At 43.8% G+C, this 19,463-nt stretch overlaps 1 protein-coding gene across 1 annotated transcript in view; it reads left to right on the top strand.

Moving 5' to 3' along the window:
* Positions 1–19,463, top strand: part of LOC144706758 (haloacid dehalogenase-like hydrolase family protein) — a 70,260-nt gene that overhangs the window by 33,224 nt on the left and 17,573 nt on the right. Inside the window, exons 16-26 of the mRNA XM_078579777.1 lie at positions 2–199; positions 299–403; positions 9,411–9,475; positions 11,983–12,076; positions 12,933–13,090; positions 14,131–14,180; positions 14,266–14,387; positions 14,460–14,567; positions 15,750–15,842; positions 16,751–16,787; positions 17,412–17,656. Coding sequence (XP_078435903.1) covers positions 2–199; positions 299–403; positions 9,411–9,475; positions 11,983–12,076; positions 12,933–13,090; positions 14,131–14,180; positions 14,266–14,387; positions 14,460–14,567; positions 15,750–15,842; positions 16,751–16,787; positions 17,412–17,656 — 1,275 coding nt within the window. The remainder of the gene's footprint in view (position 1; positions 200–298; positions 404–9,410; positions 9,476–11,982; positions 12,077–12,932; positions 13,091–14,130; positions 14,181–14,265; positions 14,388–14,459; positions 14,568–15,749; positions 15,843–16,750; positions 16,788–17,411; positions 17,657–19,463) is intronic.

The following is a 19,463-nucleotide window of genomic DNA, read 5'->3' as shown; positions in this document are numbered from 1 at the left end:
GAACCTGGATTATTTGGTGGAAGCTGCTCTTCAGTATTATGGGAAGAAGAAAGAATTGAGCACTAGTCCCCTTCCATTATCTCTTGAGAAAGATAAGAGCGATACTTTATTATCGTCAGTGCTTAAATTTCCTGGAAAGCTTGAGGTTGATCTGCTAAACAATAGGCTGTTTATTTCTGACAGCAACCACAACCGCATAGTGAGTTCCATCTTACAATTTAAAACTCCAACAAAGGGAAAATTTTCATGATCAATTATAATGTACTTCAGTTTGAGAATACTATTCTTTTGGTAACAGGTGGTCACTGATTTGGAGGGAAACTTTGTTCTCCAAGTGGGCGGCACAGGAGAGGAGGGGATGCAAGATGGTTCTTTTGATGTTGCTTGTTTCAACCGCCCACAGGTTAGTAGGTTTATTTTTTCTTTATGAAAGAACTCTATTTCTTTGTCTTGATTTTTTCAGGCCTATGTTTCTGATTCTGCTTTTTTAAAGATTAAACTCCTACAAAAAGTATAATCGAATCTTATAACCAATTAGATCAAAGTTAGACATTGTTAAAATGTAAGAGCATGTTTGAATGCTGCGTCAAAACATCATTATTAGCTCTCTGACAGCTTCTGTAGCTTCGCCATGTCAATTTTTTATGCTTATTCCTAAAGGTTTGGAGGACTCTGTTGCAGTACAGTCCATCTGGAGGAGCTAGACTACTAGAGTCTCCAGGGATAAAGAGACAAGACTCTGGAAGTATACTATGAAAGATTGATTATGCAAAATTTTAATGGTGTTAAATTCTAAATATAAGTCTCTTTGAAGCCAGGTTCTGAAGGAGGCTATTCAGATTGTACTGGGGGAAGAAAAACGTCTCTCTCTTGTACATGGACCTTAGAAGTGATGCTTCGATTCAGGCCTAGTGGCCAAGGCGAAGCCCACAAAGCCTCACTATATTGAAGATGGAGAGAAGAAGACCTACGAGGGAAGCAGCTCACTTTGAATAATGTTCCTTTCTGAAAGTATTGTTAGAAAAGGGTTGCACAAAAGAACGTGTTGACATCTCCAAAATTCGTTGAAATTGGAATGATCAAGTAAATATGGTTGAGTGTGACAATTGAGTTCAGGAGCTAGGAAAGGTGGACCTGTCCCATTCAATTACGTCCAGTGCCAAATCTTATCTGCAGCTTGGATTGTTAGATGCTAGGCCTGGGCTGAATCATGGTATGGAGTGGCAGCTGAACCTGAACTTGGACTAGTGGCTGGATCTGGGATGAGCCACAGCTAGAACTAGGGTCCACCAATTTTTCCGAACTTTTGTAAAACCAGACAGAACCAATGCGGTCAGTTTCACAGGCTTGCGGAAAGTTTGTTAACAATTTCTGCATGGGGTGCAAACCAGACCAAAACTGGATCGATATTCAAAGGGGGAAAAATTTGTGATTCACAGGCTTGAATCTTTTTCTCCTGCCGAATTTTGGACCTGACATATCGTAAATGCAGATAAGACCCCTCTGCCAACTAAACCACATCACATTTTTTAAATGTAATTATCAAAGATAAATAAATTTTGGCCGAACTGAGGAAGGAGAAGGGCGACGGACTGAGGAAGGAGGACTGATCGCGACGATAGACTGAGGAAGGAGAAGGGTCGTCCTCCCTTCTCTGGTCGCCGAACTGAGGAAGGAGAAGGGCAACGGAGAATGAGGGTGAAGGAGAAGCGTGACGACGAAGAAGTGGAGAAGGGCGGGAATGACGAGAAAGGAGAAGGGCAATGGAGAAGGAGACGGCCGATGGAGAATGAGGGTGAAGGAGAAGGGTGACGACGGAGAAGTGGAGAAGGGCGGGAACGACGAGAAAGGAGAAGGGTGACCGAGAAGGAGAAGGGCGACGGAGAACGAGGGTGAAGGACAAGGGTGACGAGAACGAGAATGATGGTGAAGGAGGAGGGCGACGTAGAAGGGAGACGGAGAAAGGAACAAAGGAGGGAGGTGAAGGAGAAGGGCGACGGAGAAGGTGCACGGCAGTGATCGGAGAACAGGGACAGAGAACTGCGGTGTTCGGTGGTGCTCGACGGTGATAACCTCTGTGATCGGTGTTTGGAGCTCTGCGATGGGAAAGGGAGATCCGAGATTGGGGAACAGTAGCGGACAACGGTGGTGCTCCGTGGTGATCGACAGTGGTCGGAGATCAACGGAAGACAACGAAAGGGCTATACGGAGGAGATTGGTTTGACTAGGGGGGAGGGTGGATAGGGCGGAATAGAACGGCGGCGCTCGGCGGCGGATCAGCTGCAAGCAGACTCGACGGCGGTGGTTGGTGATTGGAGATCGGGAGAGGAGCACGGCAGTGCTCGGAGGTAAGTGGCGGCGGTCAGTGATCGGCAGGAGTGATCTGAAGAGGTCGACGGTGAGCCCATTGCTGTTAAAGAACACTGGAGTGGAGAAAATGGACTGGCTCAGAAGAGATCGAGGAGATAGAGTTCGAGGACCAGCCAGGTGGCCTAGGGAAACAGACAGTCAAAGACGATATAGATGGGAGCTCGACAAAGAGATCAGGCCAGGCAGTGGAATGACCCACGAGTGAGCAAACAGCCATGGGATGTCAGGGCCTGCCTCGCAAGAGAGGAGACTGTTGATAGAAGATAAAATGGATAGAACTTTGTTACTTAGAAAAGAAGGGATATGTGCCCTTATATAGGGCTGAGAGAGAGAGAGTTTTAGAGATTTATCAATGTGGGATTAAGAGAGGGAACCCTTAGTGGGCTAAGGTCTAGTGGACCTAATAGGCCACACCACCTATTTCCCAACACTCCCCCGCAAGCTAGAGCGTGGATGCTCGTCATCCACGCCCAGATTGTGATGTAGTAGTAGGCGGTGTAGAGCGTGGAGCAGGATGGTTGGAAAGATGGCAGAGGACGGCTGGAGACTGAAGACAGTTAAAAAAGAGAAGATGGCCGAGGCGGTGGGGGCACCAGGAGGCAGCCGGAGGCATCCAAGGCTGCTGAGGCGACTGAGGCTGCTGTAGGTGTAGGAGGCGGCCGAAGGCAGCGGAGGGCAGAGGAGGGAGCCCGAGGGAAGCCGACGCAGCTGAGGCGACCGAGGCAGCCGTAGGTGCCAGAGCCAGCGGAAGGCAGCGGAGGGCAGTGAAGGGAGTCTGAGGGCGACCAAGACAGCCGAGGCGACCAGAGGTGACCGAGGCAGCTGAGGCAGGGCAGCCGGTGGAAACCGAGGTGACGAGGCCGCCGGAGGCTGCCGAGGCAGCCGGGGCAGTCGGTTGTGGCCAGAGGTGATCGAGGCCGCCGGAGGCTGCCGAGGTAGCCAGCGATGGCCGAAGACGTCTGGAGACGGCCGGAGAAGGCCGGAGACGGCCAGAGACGGCTGGTGACGGCCGGAGAAGGCCGGAGACGGCCGGAGACGGCCGGAGAAGGCCAGAGACGGCCAGAGACAGCCAGAGAAGGCTGAAGACGGCCGATGACGGCCTGAGACGGCCGGTGACAGTCCGAGACGGCCGGTAACGGTCGGAAATGTGCTAGGGTTGTGAGAATGTGAGGGTGGCCGGAGTCTGCAAAGGCGGCCGACAAGGGGGCTGAAGGCGGCCAAGGCGGTTGGAGACCGCCGGAGACCATCGGAGAGGATAGATGAGCTGAAAGAGAATGTAGACGGCGATGAAGGCTGGCCAGAGGACGCCGAGAAGAGGGACAAGGACGGCGAGGAGAAGGAGGACACCGAGAACGAGTACGAAGAGAAGGTAGAAGGGACGGATGAGGACGTGAAAGCGAACCCCGTCGAGGAAGCCGGCATTGAGACTAGGGTGGAGAGGAGGTGAGGCGACGAGGGGGGGGAGGAGTCCTAACCTGGGAGCGCCGTGGGACAGAGATCGCCTGAGGGATGCAGAGCGCACGCAGGAGATCAACGGAGATGATTCGCGGACGGAAGATGCAGGGCGGCAGAGGGAAAAACCTCTGTCGCCCTGGACGCCGATGCGGAAGATGCCCTAGGTCGTCGACCTAGGCTCTGATACCATGTTGATAGAAGATAGAACGGATAGAACTTTGTTACTTAGAAAAGAAGGGATATGTGCCCTTATATACGGCTGAGAGAGAGAGTTTTAGAGATTTATCAATGTGGGATTAAGAGAGGGAACCCTTAGTGGGCTAAGGTCTAGTGGACCTAATAGGCCACACCACCTATTTCCCAACAGAGACAATGATTTTGCTGGCGGTGGAAGGCAGCACCAATACAGAGTCGACATAGGTAGCAACGGCACTGGTATCAGTGGTGGCGGAGGAGACATCTCTGATCTTCTTGGAAGGGCCAGGCAGCAACATGATCGCCGCGGTGGAAGAGGTGGCGATGGCAGCTAGGTTCGGCATGGTGACTCCTTTGGGGTACCCTTACTCACCCATACCATGACAGGCCTGGAGTTGTACTGAAGAAACTCCCTCAGAGGCCACGTGGAGCAGAGATGAGTGCGACCCTGATGGGGGTGAGGGAGCTCAACAGTCATGAATTGAGGGGGAGGCATCATTGACAAGGGTGCATTGAAGAGTCTTGGAGGAATGCAGGTAGGAACCATCTGACAGAAGAGGTAGGCAAGGAGGCCGGCTGGATGACGGTTGAACACTGGCGTAAAAAGACTCAAGGCCTCACAGGAGCAACGGAGATCAAAGAACATTAACAGGGGGATAAATTGCAACAGGTGCCTGTTGCGAGGGCATTATGCCAGGGAGTGTCGGGAACCGGTGATCTGCCGTGGATGCAGAGGGGCGGGCCATTGGGGTATTTGTGCCCACAAAAAGGATTTGGAGCAAAGGCCATGATGGAGGGGGGGCAACCGAAAGCATGGCCGGATTTATACAGCGCGATGAGGAATGTGCTCGAGGAAAGGGGGGAGGAATGTGCTTGGTAGGGGTTGTGGACCAGGGATCACCCAATCTCAAGGAAGTTCAACAAGGACTACGGACACAGATCCTGACAGGGATGAAAGCATAACTATGGAGGCTGGAGGGAGGAGCCTTCTTCCTTCGGGGCGTGTCTATGGCGGCATACATTGCACTTTGCGGCTGGACACATAGCATCAAAGAAGACGCAGCGGTGAAGTGGCGTCGAGTTCTACCAAAAGACTGGGCTCTAGAGGGTGGGGGCCTGACACAGATCATTGAAGCCAGAGGAATTCCACTGGGTTATCGAACATGGCAGAAGTTGGATGCTCGCTCTATTAAGGCCCTTTGGGCAGCTTCGTGACATTATCTCGGTCGCATTGACATCCGGAGACCCCAATGTGACAATGCTAGCAGTGGAGGTGTGGGGGGAAAGCCAGCCACCGAGAATAGCCTGGCTTCAAGGCCTGAAGAGCAAATTACGGGTCAACCTGACAGTGCGAAGTCCTCCCCCAGCACCTCGACTAGAAGGTAGACTTGCCGTACAACAAGAGTCACATGCGAAGAAAGCTCCCAATGGGCGTTTGGAGGGGGAGAATAGAGAGGTCACTAAAACAGCGCTAGATGAACAACAGTCCTTGGCAGATGAGCATTCGGAGGATACTGTGATCGCAAGCTCAAGTGGGCATGAGGCCACAATCAAAAGCGGCTCGATTTCAAGGCAGCTGGACACTGGACTTTAGAGATCAACCCCTGTACCAAGTCAGGCAGAGGCAGAGCCTAAGGAGGGGGACAACCCAAGCACATGACTCGGGGTGAGGAGAAATCAACCAAAAGTGGATGAAACAGTTTCACTAATGGAGATCACAAGCCAAGGAGAGCAACCAATGAGAGAAGCAAGTGTGGACTCAAAGTTGCCAAGGTGGGCATATGAGGGATGGTCCACGGGGACGCAGCAAAAGGGGCAGAATGAGATAGCAAGTGAACAGCTAGTCATGTTGGAGAATAGTAGAAATGTCGTGGGGGAGAAACCCCGGGGAACATGGGCACACTAGACTTCTCTGAGAATCATGGCGGCAGATATGAAGAGATTTAACTGGTTGTGTATATGAGGGGTAAACTCCTCCTTAGGGACAAGGCGGGAGGAAAAGCGTGGGTGAAAGCAACGAGGGGAGGCATGTTACGGCTTGTGGAAGTGAAGTAAGTTGTGAAGATAGCAGAACCCCGAGGGCAGGCGAAATGTTCGAAGAGCAAATCAAAGACACTAGGAGAGGAAACGGAGAAGGTTAAACTGTCAGGACAACAGGTCAGAGAAGAGACAAGAGCAGAGATGGGCCTGATAGGAATCTATCGGACAAACAAGGTAGCCGAAGCAGCAAACCTTCAAAGGACGCACTCAGGGGGGAGGGAAAACAGAGTATCGATGAAATGCATCTCTTGGAATGTGTCCAGCCTGCGGGATGAGTGGAGGCCCGGAGTGGTGGGAAGATACCTACAGGAATGGAGCGCTACAGTTGCTGGCATACAGGAGACAATACTGGAGCAATGTGAAATAAAAGAGTGGAAAAAAGTTGGCCGAGGTTTTCTTGACGGCTTCCTAGCAGTGAATGCGGTGGGGCGCTCTGGAGGGGTGGTGGTGGAATGGAATGAGAGGATGTTCTCTTGAATGAAGAGGGTGCACTAGGCCCTGATGGATTCCGAGTATTCTTCTTCAGCAAATTTTGGGAGGTGGTTGGATCAGAGGTGATCAGTACATTGGATGAATTCCAGCGTGGTAATTATGGCTTGAAGAGACTAAACTGATCATATTTATTTCTGCTGCCCAAGCGCTCTGGTGCCATCAACGTGGGGGACTTTGGACCCATTGCACTTTCGAAGTCCATATATCTTATCATCGCTAAGGTGTTGGCGAACAGGCTAAGGGTGGTAATTGGAAACCTGATCGGACCTTCCCAATCAGCTTTCATCCCAGGTAGACAACTAGTGGACAGTGCGGTGGTGGCGGGAGAGATCATATCCGCATGGAAGGAGAAGAAGAGTAAGGGTTTCATATGGAAAGTTGATTTTGCTAAAGCATATGACTCGCTTGACTGGAGATTCCTATGGCCTGTTATGCGCAACGTGGGTTCCCCGATGAGTGGGTGACCTGGGTGAAACGGTGTGTTACGTCTCACTCATTCTCGATATTGGTCAATGGTCGAGCTGAGGGGGGATGGATCCGGCCACAAAGGGGAGTCCGACAAGGCTGCCCGCTAGCATGGCTGTTGTTTCTACTTGCGGTGGACACCCTGGCCACCTGCACTATCAAAGCCTACGAGCAAGGCCTTTTCAAAGGCTTTCAAACAACAAGCTACCCGGAGGGCATCCCGCTTCTGCAATATGCGGATGGCACCACGTTTTTCATTGAAGGCTCGACGACAGAAGCTCGTATTCTATCAGCATTACTTGATCTGTTTGCGAACGTCTCAGGATTGCAACTTAATCGAGTTAAGTACGCATTCCTAGGCTTCGGACTTACTTCAGAGGAACAGACAAAGTATGCCGAAGCTTTAGGCACACCTCGAGGATCGCTCTCGATGTGTTACTTGGGTCTCCCATTAACAGGGCGGCGTATTCTAACAGCTGAATGGCATTCGGTGGTGGAGAAAGTAGAAAGGAGGCTAGAAGGATGACAGAACAAAGTACTTTCGAAAGGGGGACGACTGGTGCTTCTACGGTCGGTGCTTTTTGCAATTCTGATATTCTACTTGTCGGTATTTAAAATACCAGCGGGAGTGGTGAAGCGTCTGGAGGGGGCGATGAGTAGGTTCTTCTGGGGAGGCAATGGAGAGGAAGAACGAAAGGGGGTGCTGCTAGTAGCATGGGAGATTCTATGCAGACCTGTAAAGCACGGAGGGCTGGGGATCCTACATCTGGAATCAATGAATTTGGCACTGTTGACCAAGTGGGTGGAAACGATTGCAACTTCAGTGGAGGGACTGGTTTTCAACATCGTGAGAGACAGATATGGCTCTAAGATAGACTGGGAGAGATGCTGGGCTAGAGTCAAAGGAGAGTCCCCTTTCTGGATCGGTCTGCATCAATCCATACCTCGCATTCTCGAGTTCTTTGAGCCCAGATTGGGAGATGGGGCAATATTTCTCTTTTGGATCGACAATTGGTCCAACCACGGCCAATGCATTTGAGGTTCACAAGGCTATTTGCGCTAGCACGGAATCTAGAGGCCGCGGTCAGAAAATGTTGGGACGAGGCTTGGGTCCCTATGTTGACAAAAGCTTTATCAGAGCTGCGGTTTGGGGAGCTGATGGAGCTGCAAGAGTCACTTCTACCGATAGATAATTCCCATGACGGTTGGATATGGCGGGGGTCGTCCTTCTCGGTGAAAGATGCGTATTTGAAAATCCAAGGAACAGCTCAGGAAGACGAGACGACCAGTAAGGCCTGCCAGATGTTGATGATGCGCAAAGTCCCCCTTAAAGTGCGGCTCCAGCTGGTTGTTGAGGCATCGAAGGCTTGTCACACGAGTCTATCGACGGAAATGGACCCCTGGGACTCCCATTGGCTGCCCTATGTGTGACAGGGGAGAGGAAAATTGTTCCCACCTGTTCTTCACATGTCAGTTTGCACAGGGCGTCTTGCCATCGCAGCAATTACTGGGGGTGGATATCTCCTCAGATGAGGCCTTTTGGGCTTCACTTTATGACGGAAGACATGGAAGTCGACTTGATTGGGGCCGCTTGCTCGCGGTGCTCTGGACGATATGGATACATCGAAACGAGGTAGTGTTTAACGAGAGGCCGGCTTTAGTAGAGAATGCCGCTCATGATGTGGAGGTGCTAAAGTTGTTTTGGGGTGGAGGTAGAGGATAGCTTATTTTGAGTTTGATTGTACATTGTTTTTACACAATCTTTATCATTAATGATAGCAAGTAGGCCACCGGTTCTGGCTGGTCTTCTTTATTGTTCAAAAAAAAATTTTGATTTGTTAACTCTATTATTCTGTAGGTTTTACTGAAATGAAACCAGTCTTTGAATATTGGTTTAGGTTTTTTCCAAAATTCAATTCCAAGATCCAAATCATGATTCCCTATTCAGAAATGGGTTAGCCCTATAATAGTGGAGAGGGCATGGATGCTGGATTTCTTTGGGAAGATCAATCCAAGCTTGGCCACGCTGGGTTGGGCTAGAAGAAATAGCCTGGCCCAAATGACCTTGTAAGTTTGTATGGAAACTGGAGTCCCCCTATCCTGATAATGGCTGCAGGGAGTGACCGAGGGACAGAAAGAGAGAGACCCTGGAGAGAGACATGAAGTGACCAAGTGACCAATTGGCCAATGTACGATATCATACTGAGAAACCCTAGTAAGATCTGGTTCATTTTATTATGCTCTTGAACTTAGGGAAGTGGATGGGAGATAGTGTGTTTTGACTTATCAAACCCATTAATATTGAAGGAATTAATTTGAATGGTTATTCATGGTACATTAGATTCAGTACGAACACTTGATTTGGGTTCTATTGATGATGATATTCTCTGCAGGGATTAGCCTACAATCCAAAGAAAAATATCCTGTATGTCGCAGACACAGAGAATCATGCAGTAAGGTTTGTGCTGCAAACTTTCCCAGAACTGAAGCCATTTATCATTCTGGAACTCAGCTTTTGAATTGCTATTTTTTGCGATATATCCTTTTGTTTATTTCATTGCCTGGTATTTTATTTAATGAAGTTTGTAATGATTATGAGTCTTGTGGGTTGGCCCTGAACTTGAATGAACAGATAGAGAGCTACATGAACAGAAATTTGTTCTTGTAATGATTATGAGTCTTGTAGGTTTTTTTCACTCTCCAAGTTGTCCCCAACCTCAAAATACTGAAAGTATGAGCCTTATTGGACCCATCCTTTTGATTTTGTACTTTGTTTCTCTAAAGTCGTCTAGTTTATTACACTAGAGTAAATAGTTTCATTCACAATGGTAAGTACTTTATTAAAGACTTTTTTTGAGTTGAGTTTGTACTTTTTTCTCTTAAGTCGTCTACAATTTAGTACGCTAGAGTAAATAGTTTCATTAACAATGGTAAGCACTTTATTAAATACTGTTCTTGAGTCCAAAATATTATGATCATGTGTTTTTCTTTCATGGTGTAGTTAAATTTACTTTGTTAATATGTGATATAGTAATTTGTGTATCCACTAGCTGGAATGTGATAACATGTGTCTGTTGTAATAAAGGGGGTCTTTAGCAAAACAAGACTTGAGGCATTCGTTTGTGTTATTTGTATACTCATTATGGCTGCAGGGGATAACATAATATTTATTTCACTCAAAATATTTACTTTTGAAATGTCTTAATTCTTTCTATGTCCTTGAAGAACCCAAAACCCAACTTGATATGGTCTCCCATAATACTAGCAAAGTCCGTTCACAACCAGAACAATGTCCATGACTGAATGAAATTTAGTAGAGAGAGGAGGATGCAGAAAATGAAGGCTGTCCCAGAGGTAGAGTCATCGTTCTGCCTTGGTAAATTTGCAGCCAAAGTCCCTCAAGCTGGCAATGGGAGATAAAGGTTGGATTATGATACGAGTCAAATCAGGGTTACAAAGCGGATGTGCACGTGGACGGCATGTGTAGACCCTTACCAAAATTCAAGGCACTAGAAGATGTTGAATAAGAGGGATCCCCCTCAAGAATGGCAGGCGAATGTTGAGAAAGTCAAGCTTTATTTGAGGGCCAAAGAGATACTCCAAGGCAGCCGAGAAGAACCGATCGGGCTATTCTCCTCTGGGCACTAGCTGATCCTGCGATGACCAGTTCTATCTTCCGCTATCCTTCTATCGCCACTTTTCTTCCCTTTTATTCTCCTTGTTCTCTTTCCCCCAGTTGCCTGAACGAGATACTTGTTTTGGAATGAGTTATACCTTCTTCTTCGAGAATATTCTTGTAAGTCATCATTTTTTAATACAGCCCCAAGTGATACGGAAGGAGAGTACTGTATCAGATTATGTTGGAGCACAGGTTTTGAGGAGAGTGGAAGGTGAGAGTTTAACAAGAGGTTGTTTGTCCGCCAATGTTGCCCTCTCATTCTATTCAGGTTACCACTGAGTCAATTGCAAGTCTGTGGAGGGGTCACTACAAGGGTCTAATCATTTGATTTGATCCTCCGTTGTGCCTTGGATTAGTTTTTTGTCATCACTGTAATAAGACAATTTCCCCTTTAAATAGTTATAGCTCTCCACTTGGAAGCCAGGAAAAGAAGTGAAATTAAAGTTGGTTCCTCTGTCTCCTCCGTGTGATGTCTATCCCACCAGTGATCCTTCCCTGAGTGATGTCCATTCTACCAGGGCCTCTCCTCAATCAATGCCAGCATCTTCCCTCATGAGTTCTGGGCGATGATCTTACCATTGATTCTCTCTCTATATTCTCATCTTCCCTGATAAGAACTCTCAGGTTCTTAGCATTATTCTAGGCTGAAGTTGTTAGGCCTTGACCTGGGCCTGTCTTCACTTATATGTCAGGGTCAGGGTCCCAACATTTCTTTTTCATTATCTTCCCTGAAGTATGATATATCAGTTTTTTCAGCAAAGGAAATAAGTCTGGTCTTGCTAAAAAATGTGTTTTTATCTTTGATAATAATTTTTAATTGGCTGATTTCGCCTGCTATTTTTTTCTCTCTGCATGGCTTTCTGGAAGCCCTTTTCTTAATATGATATTATTATTTAATTACAATGGTCTTTACTCTCATATTTCTTCAGCGAAGAAAGTATAAATCTTAATAAACTTGAAATCTATAATCGTATGCTATTATGATTTTGGTAGATCCTGAATATTTCATTGATGCTAAATAAAGGCTCTTTTTGGTGCAAATGTTGATAGAAAGGTGGGAGCTATCAAACCTAAACCCATAATATTCAATATATAGATGTTTGACAACAATATATTACATTTTAACCAAGGTTTTGGCAATGATAAAAGCAACAGTAAGTTAGTTTTACTTTCTTTTGAAGCAAGTTTTTATGTCTGACAGGTTTATCTTAGTTTTTTTTCTAGACACTGATTACTCTGCAGTGTTCTTTGCTTTGGTGATAAGTGCTTGTGTATATGTATTTTAGGGAAGTAGATTTTGTGAACGAAACTGTGAGGACTATAGCTGGAAATGGAACAAAAGGCAGTGACTATAAGGGCGGTCGAGTTGGGGTCTCCCAGGTATCAATATTTTGGAAATCAATTCGTCTAAGTTTCATTTGTTACGTTCATACATATAGAATGTAGATATCTGTTGTTTTGTTGAGCCAAAAATAAATAAGAATTGAGGATTTACTAAAACCACTAAAGATAGTTTCGTCAAATAAACCTTTAATCGTAGTGTTTTCTGATCAGATCCAGAAGAAAAAGAAATCAAATAGGACTCTCCTTGTATCTGCGAGAGTCAAAATATTTCAGATTGAATCAATTGTCAGATAGACTGATATAGGGTTTCCACAAATGAGGACAATGTAGCATACAACGTAGAAAAAGTATCGACAGTATCAAACCAGGAATGCTCGATCCCCTTCTGGACGCAGGCTTCTCCTGCTCTCCAGCCCTTCCTGCGCTCCTTGACGGGAACCAGATGTTTCTTGAAAAAGTTGAACTCCCTTGTGAGCTGGTCCCTGCCTTTATTTATTGGGTCCTTGTCCCTATTATCTCCTCGGGCTGGCGTGGACCTGCCTGTGTGGTTAAGTCTACTTTGTTTATACTCTCTTGAAAAGAACTTTTTCATTTTCATGTCTAAAAGGGTATCAAAAAGAGAAAGCAATATGAGAGCTTGAGGGAGTCATGTTATGACTTTTGATGCACTTATTTAAAGACCCCTGCATTGTTCAAAAGACACATTTATCTTTCTATTGTCAGTAGGATACTTATAAGCTTTAACTAACCATTGTTCCTACTGGGTTTGTGAACCTGATAATGTAAGAACAGGTCTAATAGTTTCAAGGGTAACCAATTTATCTAAAAATTGGTTACTCAAATTTTGATTTTTTAGTCCTAATCCTATAATATGTTTTGGCTCTTGTGGAAGGTATTGAACTCTCCTTGGGATGTATGCTTCAACCCCTCCAATGATACTATCTATATTGCGATGGCTGGACAACATCAAATATGGGAGCATAATACATCAACTGCAGTTTCAAGGGCTTTTAGTGGTGATGGTTTCGAAAGGAATTTGAATGGCTCAAGGTGCATTGATTTAATTTTTTATCCAAGCTCCTAAGCCTACTATGAGCTGTAATATTTTTATTTTTTTCCACATTTCACATCTGGCTTGTATCCCCCTGCAATTTCTGATTCTGTTAAAGACACGATGGAAATAGTTACAGAAATAGAAGGATCAATCTCAGGAGTAACCGAGAAGATTCTGGTAAATAGATGTTGGAAGTTAGAGAATAGATGTTGACGATGGTGAAGAGATCCAGGGCAACAGGAGCACCCCTACAACCTGGGATTAACATAGAATGGAAAGGAATTAAACTCACCAACAAATACATGGTTTCTATACCCTATTCTAAGTGATAAATTTTATCTCAATTTCCGGATAAATGCTTAAAAAGAGAATAGGAATACACATCTCCTCCTAGTTTCAACACTCCCTCACAAGCTTAGAGGTTTTAGAAACAAAGGATATGAAAAATATGGACTGCATGGAATCTCTAGCTTTAGCGACCACATGCTCTTCTCCATGCAAAAAATTCCTGCTGAATAGACCTCGTCTTGGAAGAAGTATTTGTAGTCTCCTTTAGACACTACATTCTCTCCTTCTTGATTGATGTGATGAAATAACCTCCCCTTTAAGGCAGATGGGCCAATAAAAGAGGAACTCACAAAGTTCACTATCCTCTCGAGCTGCCGCACAGGGTAGCTTCAGTAGGTAGGCATGAGATTGTAACAAATATGTCACATATCCTTATTTCCACTAGTGAGAGCTTTCCACAATTATCTTGATACTTCCTCTGTTCCCAGGGTGGCAGGCTCCTCCCATGGTCCTGGCACCATATCTCTCTCCTCATGTCTCCCAGAATGCAATACAAGCTTTATGAAGGGCTGATTTGATTCAAGTAAATGGGGGCATATTGAGATATGGTCATATTTTATTTAATATTATGGTTGTACGATAGCCATCAATTTTCTTTAATGAGTCTTAAACATTCCTCAATCTTTGAGTTGATCAAAATTTGAAAGATTATCTGGAGAATTCTGATGCCTTTAATTTGGGAATGCAGCTCAAAAAATACATCATTTGCACAGCCCTCTGGAATGTCATTCTCCCCTGGTAAGAAACAAACTAATGATTTTTTGCTTTTCTTTACACTTGCAATCTCCATGTGAGGAACTTAAGCTATAGCCACTTAATGCAGACATGCAAGACTTATATGTCGCTGACAGTGAGAGCAGCTCTATCCGTGTTGTTAACTTGAAGACTGGGGGCTCAAGGCTTCTGGCAGGGGGTGATCCAGTATTCTCTGATAACTTATTTAGGGTAATGCTTTATCCATTATAAAATAAAATAAATGAATTTTTTGTAGTGCTGATGACTTACATTTTTCTTCAGTTTGGTGATCATGATGGAATTGGGACTGATGCCCTCTTCCAACATCCGTTAGGTGTCTTCTGTGGATCAGATGGCCAGATATACGTAGCAGACTCATACAATCACAAGGTAGTTTTTTACATTTATAATTTTACTATTTTCATTGATTTTTTTAATCAAATAGTTTGTGGCATCGATCCTCCTCAGACCTTATATACTGGCTTTGTCGCAAGTTTTGCTTGCATTTTTCCTAGCGTGGACCCTTTCATGTCTACATCTGATAATAGAGACAAGATGGAGATGCTTTTTTCCAAAATTACATTATCTCTGTCAATAGGTTGCTGTCAGAAATGTCGTTTTTATGATGATGTTTTATTAAATCCAATGATTTAAGAATGAATAATCTTATCAAAGCTGTTTTGATCATCACCCTATCTGAATTATATAGAAATGATTACTGGATGACTAAGTGGCAGTCTACAGCCTCAATTTTTTGCGTATTGGAGGGAGATAGGGAGAAGGTATAGGCAGTGAGGGGAGTACCCCATGTCCCCAAAGAACACAAATTTGGGATAATCATTACGTTTCATTTCATTCTATCTGTCTTAAATTCGTAGATAGAAGATAAAAATTTTACCTAGACTGCGTTGAACAATAATCGGGCGTCTTGCACATGATTATATGAAATCAGCTAATTTAAGTCCGATGTTCATTAACAACAATGCCGAGCCCAATGCATGAATATTATGTCCCATCTGCTCGTGAATTGTTGAGAAATCTTGAGAGATCATTTTGGGCAAGTATGAAGCATATGGGTTTTGTGGATCTGGTAGATTTCAACTCTAAGCTTCTAGAAGTTTCTGAATAAACATTGTGTGTCTGAGTCCCCAGATGGAAACCATCGGGACATCAGCAAGGAAACCAAGTTTATGAGCCAGAAGAGGAAGCTCCTATTGAATAGAAAGACTGAATTTTATGCTTTCTATATTAAAGTCATAATTACCTTAATAAAATTGAAGTATCATCTCTAGAGGTGTACTTATTAGTATCACTCTCTAGAAACTCACCTTCAATCATAAAGATGTTGATGCCCTTTCCAAAAAGCAAAATAAGGATCACTGGTATTTACTATTCCATAACTCTCTTTCATAATTCTGGAGGGCTATCACAGCCTTGTTTTATTTAGCTATTTTCAATGACTACAAATCAATGTGTTGTGTTACACCAATTAAGGAGTTCTAGTTCATTTACATCTCCCGTTACTTAATGTTTTTCTCTTCATGCCTGATATCTAGTCTCCTGGCTCCACAGATAAAGAAACTTGATCTGGTTACCAAAAGAGTAGTCACAATAGCGGGGACGGGAAAGGCTGGTTACAAGGATGGAGCAGCCCTATTAGCCCAGGTTTATTATGATTCGCATCTGTTGATGTTCTTTTCTATAGATTAAAGGCTTTTACTTTTGACATCATAATTTTCACCGTTTATTATATTATTCTCTTTGAAAATACTGAAATACTTAATCAGACGTACATGTTGCCTTTTGCTTTGCTTACACCAAATCTTAACAGCATGGTGATATGCCACTGTGTCGAATGGTAAAAACAATTCAGAAAGATTTGACGTAAAGCTTGGTCCTCGCTCTTCCTTGCTTCCTTTACCTGAACCTCTCCGACGTCGTCTGCATGCTCCCCAGCAACCGAGAACTCCTGACAAACCTCAAGCCGAATATAGCTGCAGCTCCTTCGGGAAATCCCGCCCCAAGAACCTCAGCATCCATATCGCAATCCAAGAACCTCAGCACCCAATCCTGGTGTATTATGTTCTGCTATCATTAGAGCACCCAATCCCTGTATTCCTCAGATTTGAGCTAGATCTACCAAGGACCTCAGCATCGAACTAGCATATTTTCTCGGTTCAGTGTTGATGGTTGCGAGAATGAACTACAGTGCATGCTGTAAATAATCTTGACGTAAGGAATTTCCAACCCATTTCTTTAGTATAATGATTTGGAAATTTTCGTCATCACTATCAAGTAATACCTAAATCTATTTGAAAGATTAGATCATGTTACGCATTTTAGTATAAAAATCGGAATTCTCCAAAATAAAGAAGAGAATTATAAGAAAAGAAGTTTTTTTTTTGCCATAAGACCAGGGAAAAAACATATCCCAAGTCGTTTGGCCCTACTTATGTTATTTCAGCTATTTGAATTGTACAGAAATGCAAAATTTCTGTTCGAGAGGAAATTTTTTCATCATTTGAATTATTTTCCTGTGTCAAAGGACAATGACACTGTCTGTTTCTGTGCAGCTTTCTGAACCGTCTGGGATCATATCTGTGGGAAGTGGTATCATTTCTTCCTTTACTCATCATCTGTTATTTATCTATTTGGAATGTGTATTAAGGAGGACCAAGAGATTCCATGTGATAGAATAATGATGGATCTTACTGATTGTAGCAGGCAGGTCTATTTGATCAGATCAATCCATTGGGACTAATCAAAATTTGACCCAGGCAGTGGATCTAATCTTACAAAATATTTCCATCAGAACCATTAGATCGATCAGATCTTGTAATCAAATTTGATCCAATCCAAAATATATATGGCCAATAATTTTTGGGAACGCCGACTGGCTGGCTTTGATTGGGATGGCATACCCATTCTGTGTAATGGGTGGTCAGATGAAATAGCCTGAGCCGCATGATCTGACCAGTGATTAACTGTTGGACATGCCTCTTGATCCACATGACCCACGCGTTTTGATCAGAATCTGGCCATGCAATTGATCAAATATTTTATATCGAGAACAATCAGGGCAATCAGATTTATCAAACATTTTGGTTCGGGGAGATTCTATCTGGTTGAAGCCCAAGTATTCGACTTATTCTCCGAACCTTATGTATTTACTATTTTTCTCATAGATTTTTGGCATTTTCAAAGTTTGGCTGAAAACTGTGCAAAATATTCCAGGGAGACTTCTGATCGCCGACACAAATAACAATACTATAAGATTATTAGACTTGAATGAGGATCCCGTTCTTCGGACACTAGAGCTGAAAGGGGTATTGCCTCCTTCACCGAGGCCTAAGTCTATGAGACGCCTTAGAAGGCGCCAAGCTACTGAGGCGTCCTTCATCAAGGTTGATGGTGGGTCATCTTCAGAAGGAAACTTGAACATTCGAATATCACTCCCTCCTGGGTATCATTTCTCCAAGGTTTGGCCAACTCATTTATTCTATGAGGTTTATTCTTTAATTGTCTCATGTTTTTTTTAACTAGCACTGTCTTTTGGAAATTCTCCATGAATGAATTTTGATAAAAAAGTCTTCTTTTCATCCGCCATTGAACGGCATGGGTTGACCTGAGTACTTTCTTGAACGACGCTGAACTTTTATATATTTAATGATAAATAAAATCATTCTTTAGATCAGGAAAGGAATGGATCTAATCGTACAATGAGATTCCTTAACAATGTGAAACATCATACCAAAAAATGATCCTTGTCATTCTGATGGTAAAATATGCTGCTCTGAGCATTTATTCCTGAGGATGTTGAGAACTTGGACATTATCATGAACATTTCTATCTTGGACTCATCTTTTTTTACCATTTCTATTTTTGTATGTCGGGATTGACTGGATTCATTTGGCAAGGTTAATTAGCTATTTTTTATTCTTAATTCAGTCTAAAGTTTTCATTACTTTATTTCCTAAAAAAAAATATTTACTTTATTTCCTCGTTTACCTTCAAATATGACCATACCATTTGCATCTTAGTCTTGGAATGATTTATTTTCTTACTATTTCTGTGATCCAAGCAACTCAATTATTTGTCAATGTGGAGTAGCTGCAAAGTACTGAATTTTTATTTACACTTTTGCTTCGAACTTTGCACCTTATCACTTGGTGGTCTCTTCAATTAGATAATTTTTACAAATATAAGACAAAATCTTGAGCCGAGAATCTAGAATTTACAAAAAAAATTAGGAAAGAGCCTTACAGAGATCAAGTATTTGATTTCCTCCTAAAATAAATATTCTCCTGTCTGCTTTGATATAGTAGAAGATTGGTGAATACCACGAACTGAAGAATGAGCCAAATCAATCTCACATCTCCTAGAGGCGAGGCATCCTGGATCTTCTTCCTGCTTTCTGGCCTATGTGTTCTTCAATACATCATATATAGTTGTCACCGCGTGACCTTTTAATTGACACACACTGTCCTTTCTTATTCTTCTGATAGACACGGACTGGGATGTGTCATATCCCTTCCATGGATGTGTGACACAATGGACGCAACCCATGAAGGATTCAAGGAAGAGTGTAACTTGTCGTTAGGGGGTAGAGGATTATTTGGGATGGGGGCAATGGGACCTCAGTTAGGTCATCCATCACTAGGCTTGTCATTTTTTCTTGTCGTCCCATTAATTGGACGAGACTGATGACACAACAGATAACATGATGATTTAGACCTATACTATGATGACAAAACATCGGGGAACAGGACAGAATAGATCTGGTAAGGGGTTTTGTTCCATTTCCTTTCTGAGGCAGGATGGATGACAGATGATGGATTAGATTATGCCCAGTTAGATTTATCATCCAACCACAAAGCCTATGTGGAAGACCTGATGGATGTTTGAAGCATTTTACAACATCCCTTCTGGTGTTGTCTCTAATTATGTCATATTAAACATCTTTCCTTAATTTATTTTCTTGGTTACCTTCATTTAGTGTTAAATACTCTATATGTTTCTATTTTTCTTTTTCTCTCGCAATATCTTTTTTCTCTTTTTTCTCTCTTCTGTTGTTCCCTCTACATGTACCTTCTTGAAGAGAACCCTAAAGAAAGGTGTTTTGTTTTCTTCTACACTTTCTCTCTCCTCGGAGCTTTCTCTCTCCTCGGATCTTTTTCTCTCCTCAGAGCTTCCTCTCCCCTGAGGATTCTTCATGGTATCAGAGCCTTCTCCTCGGAGCCATCTAGCTCAATCTACTGCTCGATCTATTGCCATCGAGCTCGACCT

The sequence above is a fragment of the Wolffia australiana genome, chromosome 8 (assembly GCF_029677425.1).
Source record: "Wolffia australiana isolate 7733 chromosome 8, ASM2967742v1".
Taxonomy (NCBI): Eukaryota; Viridiplantae; Streptophyta; class Magnoliopsida; order Alismatales; family Araceae; genus Wolffia; species Wolffia australiana.
This window is presented reverse-complemented; position numbering and strand designations above follow the sequence as displayed.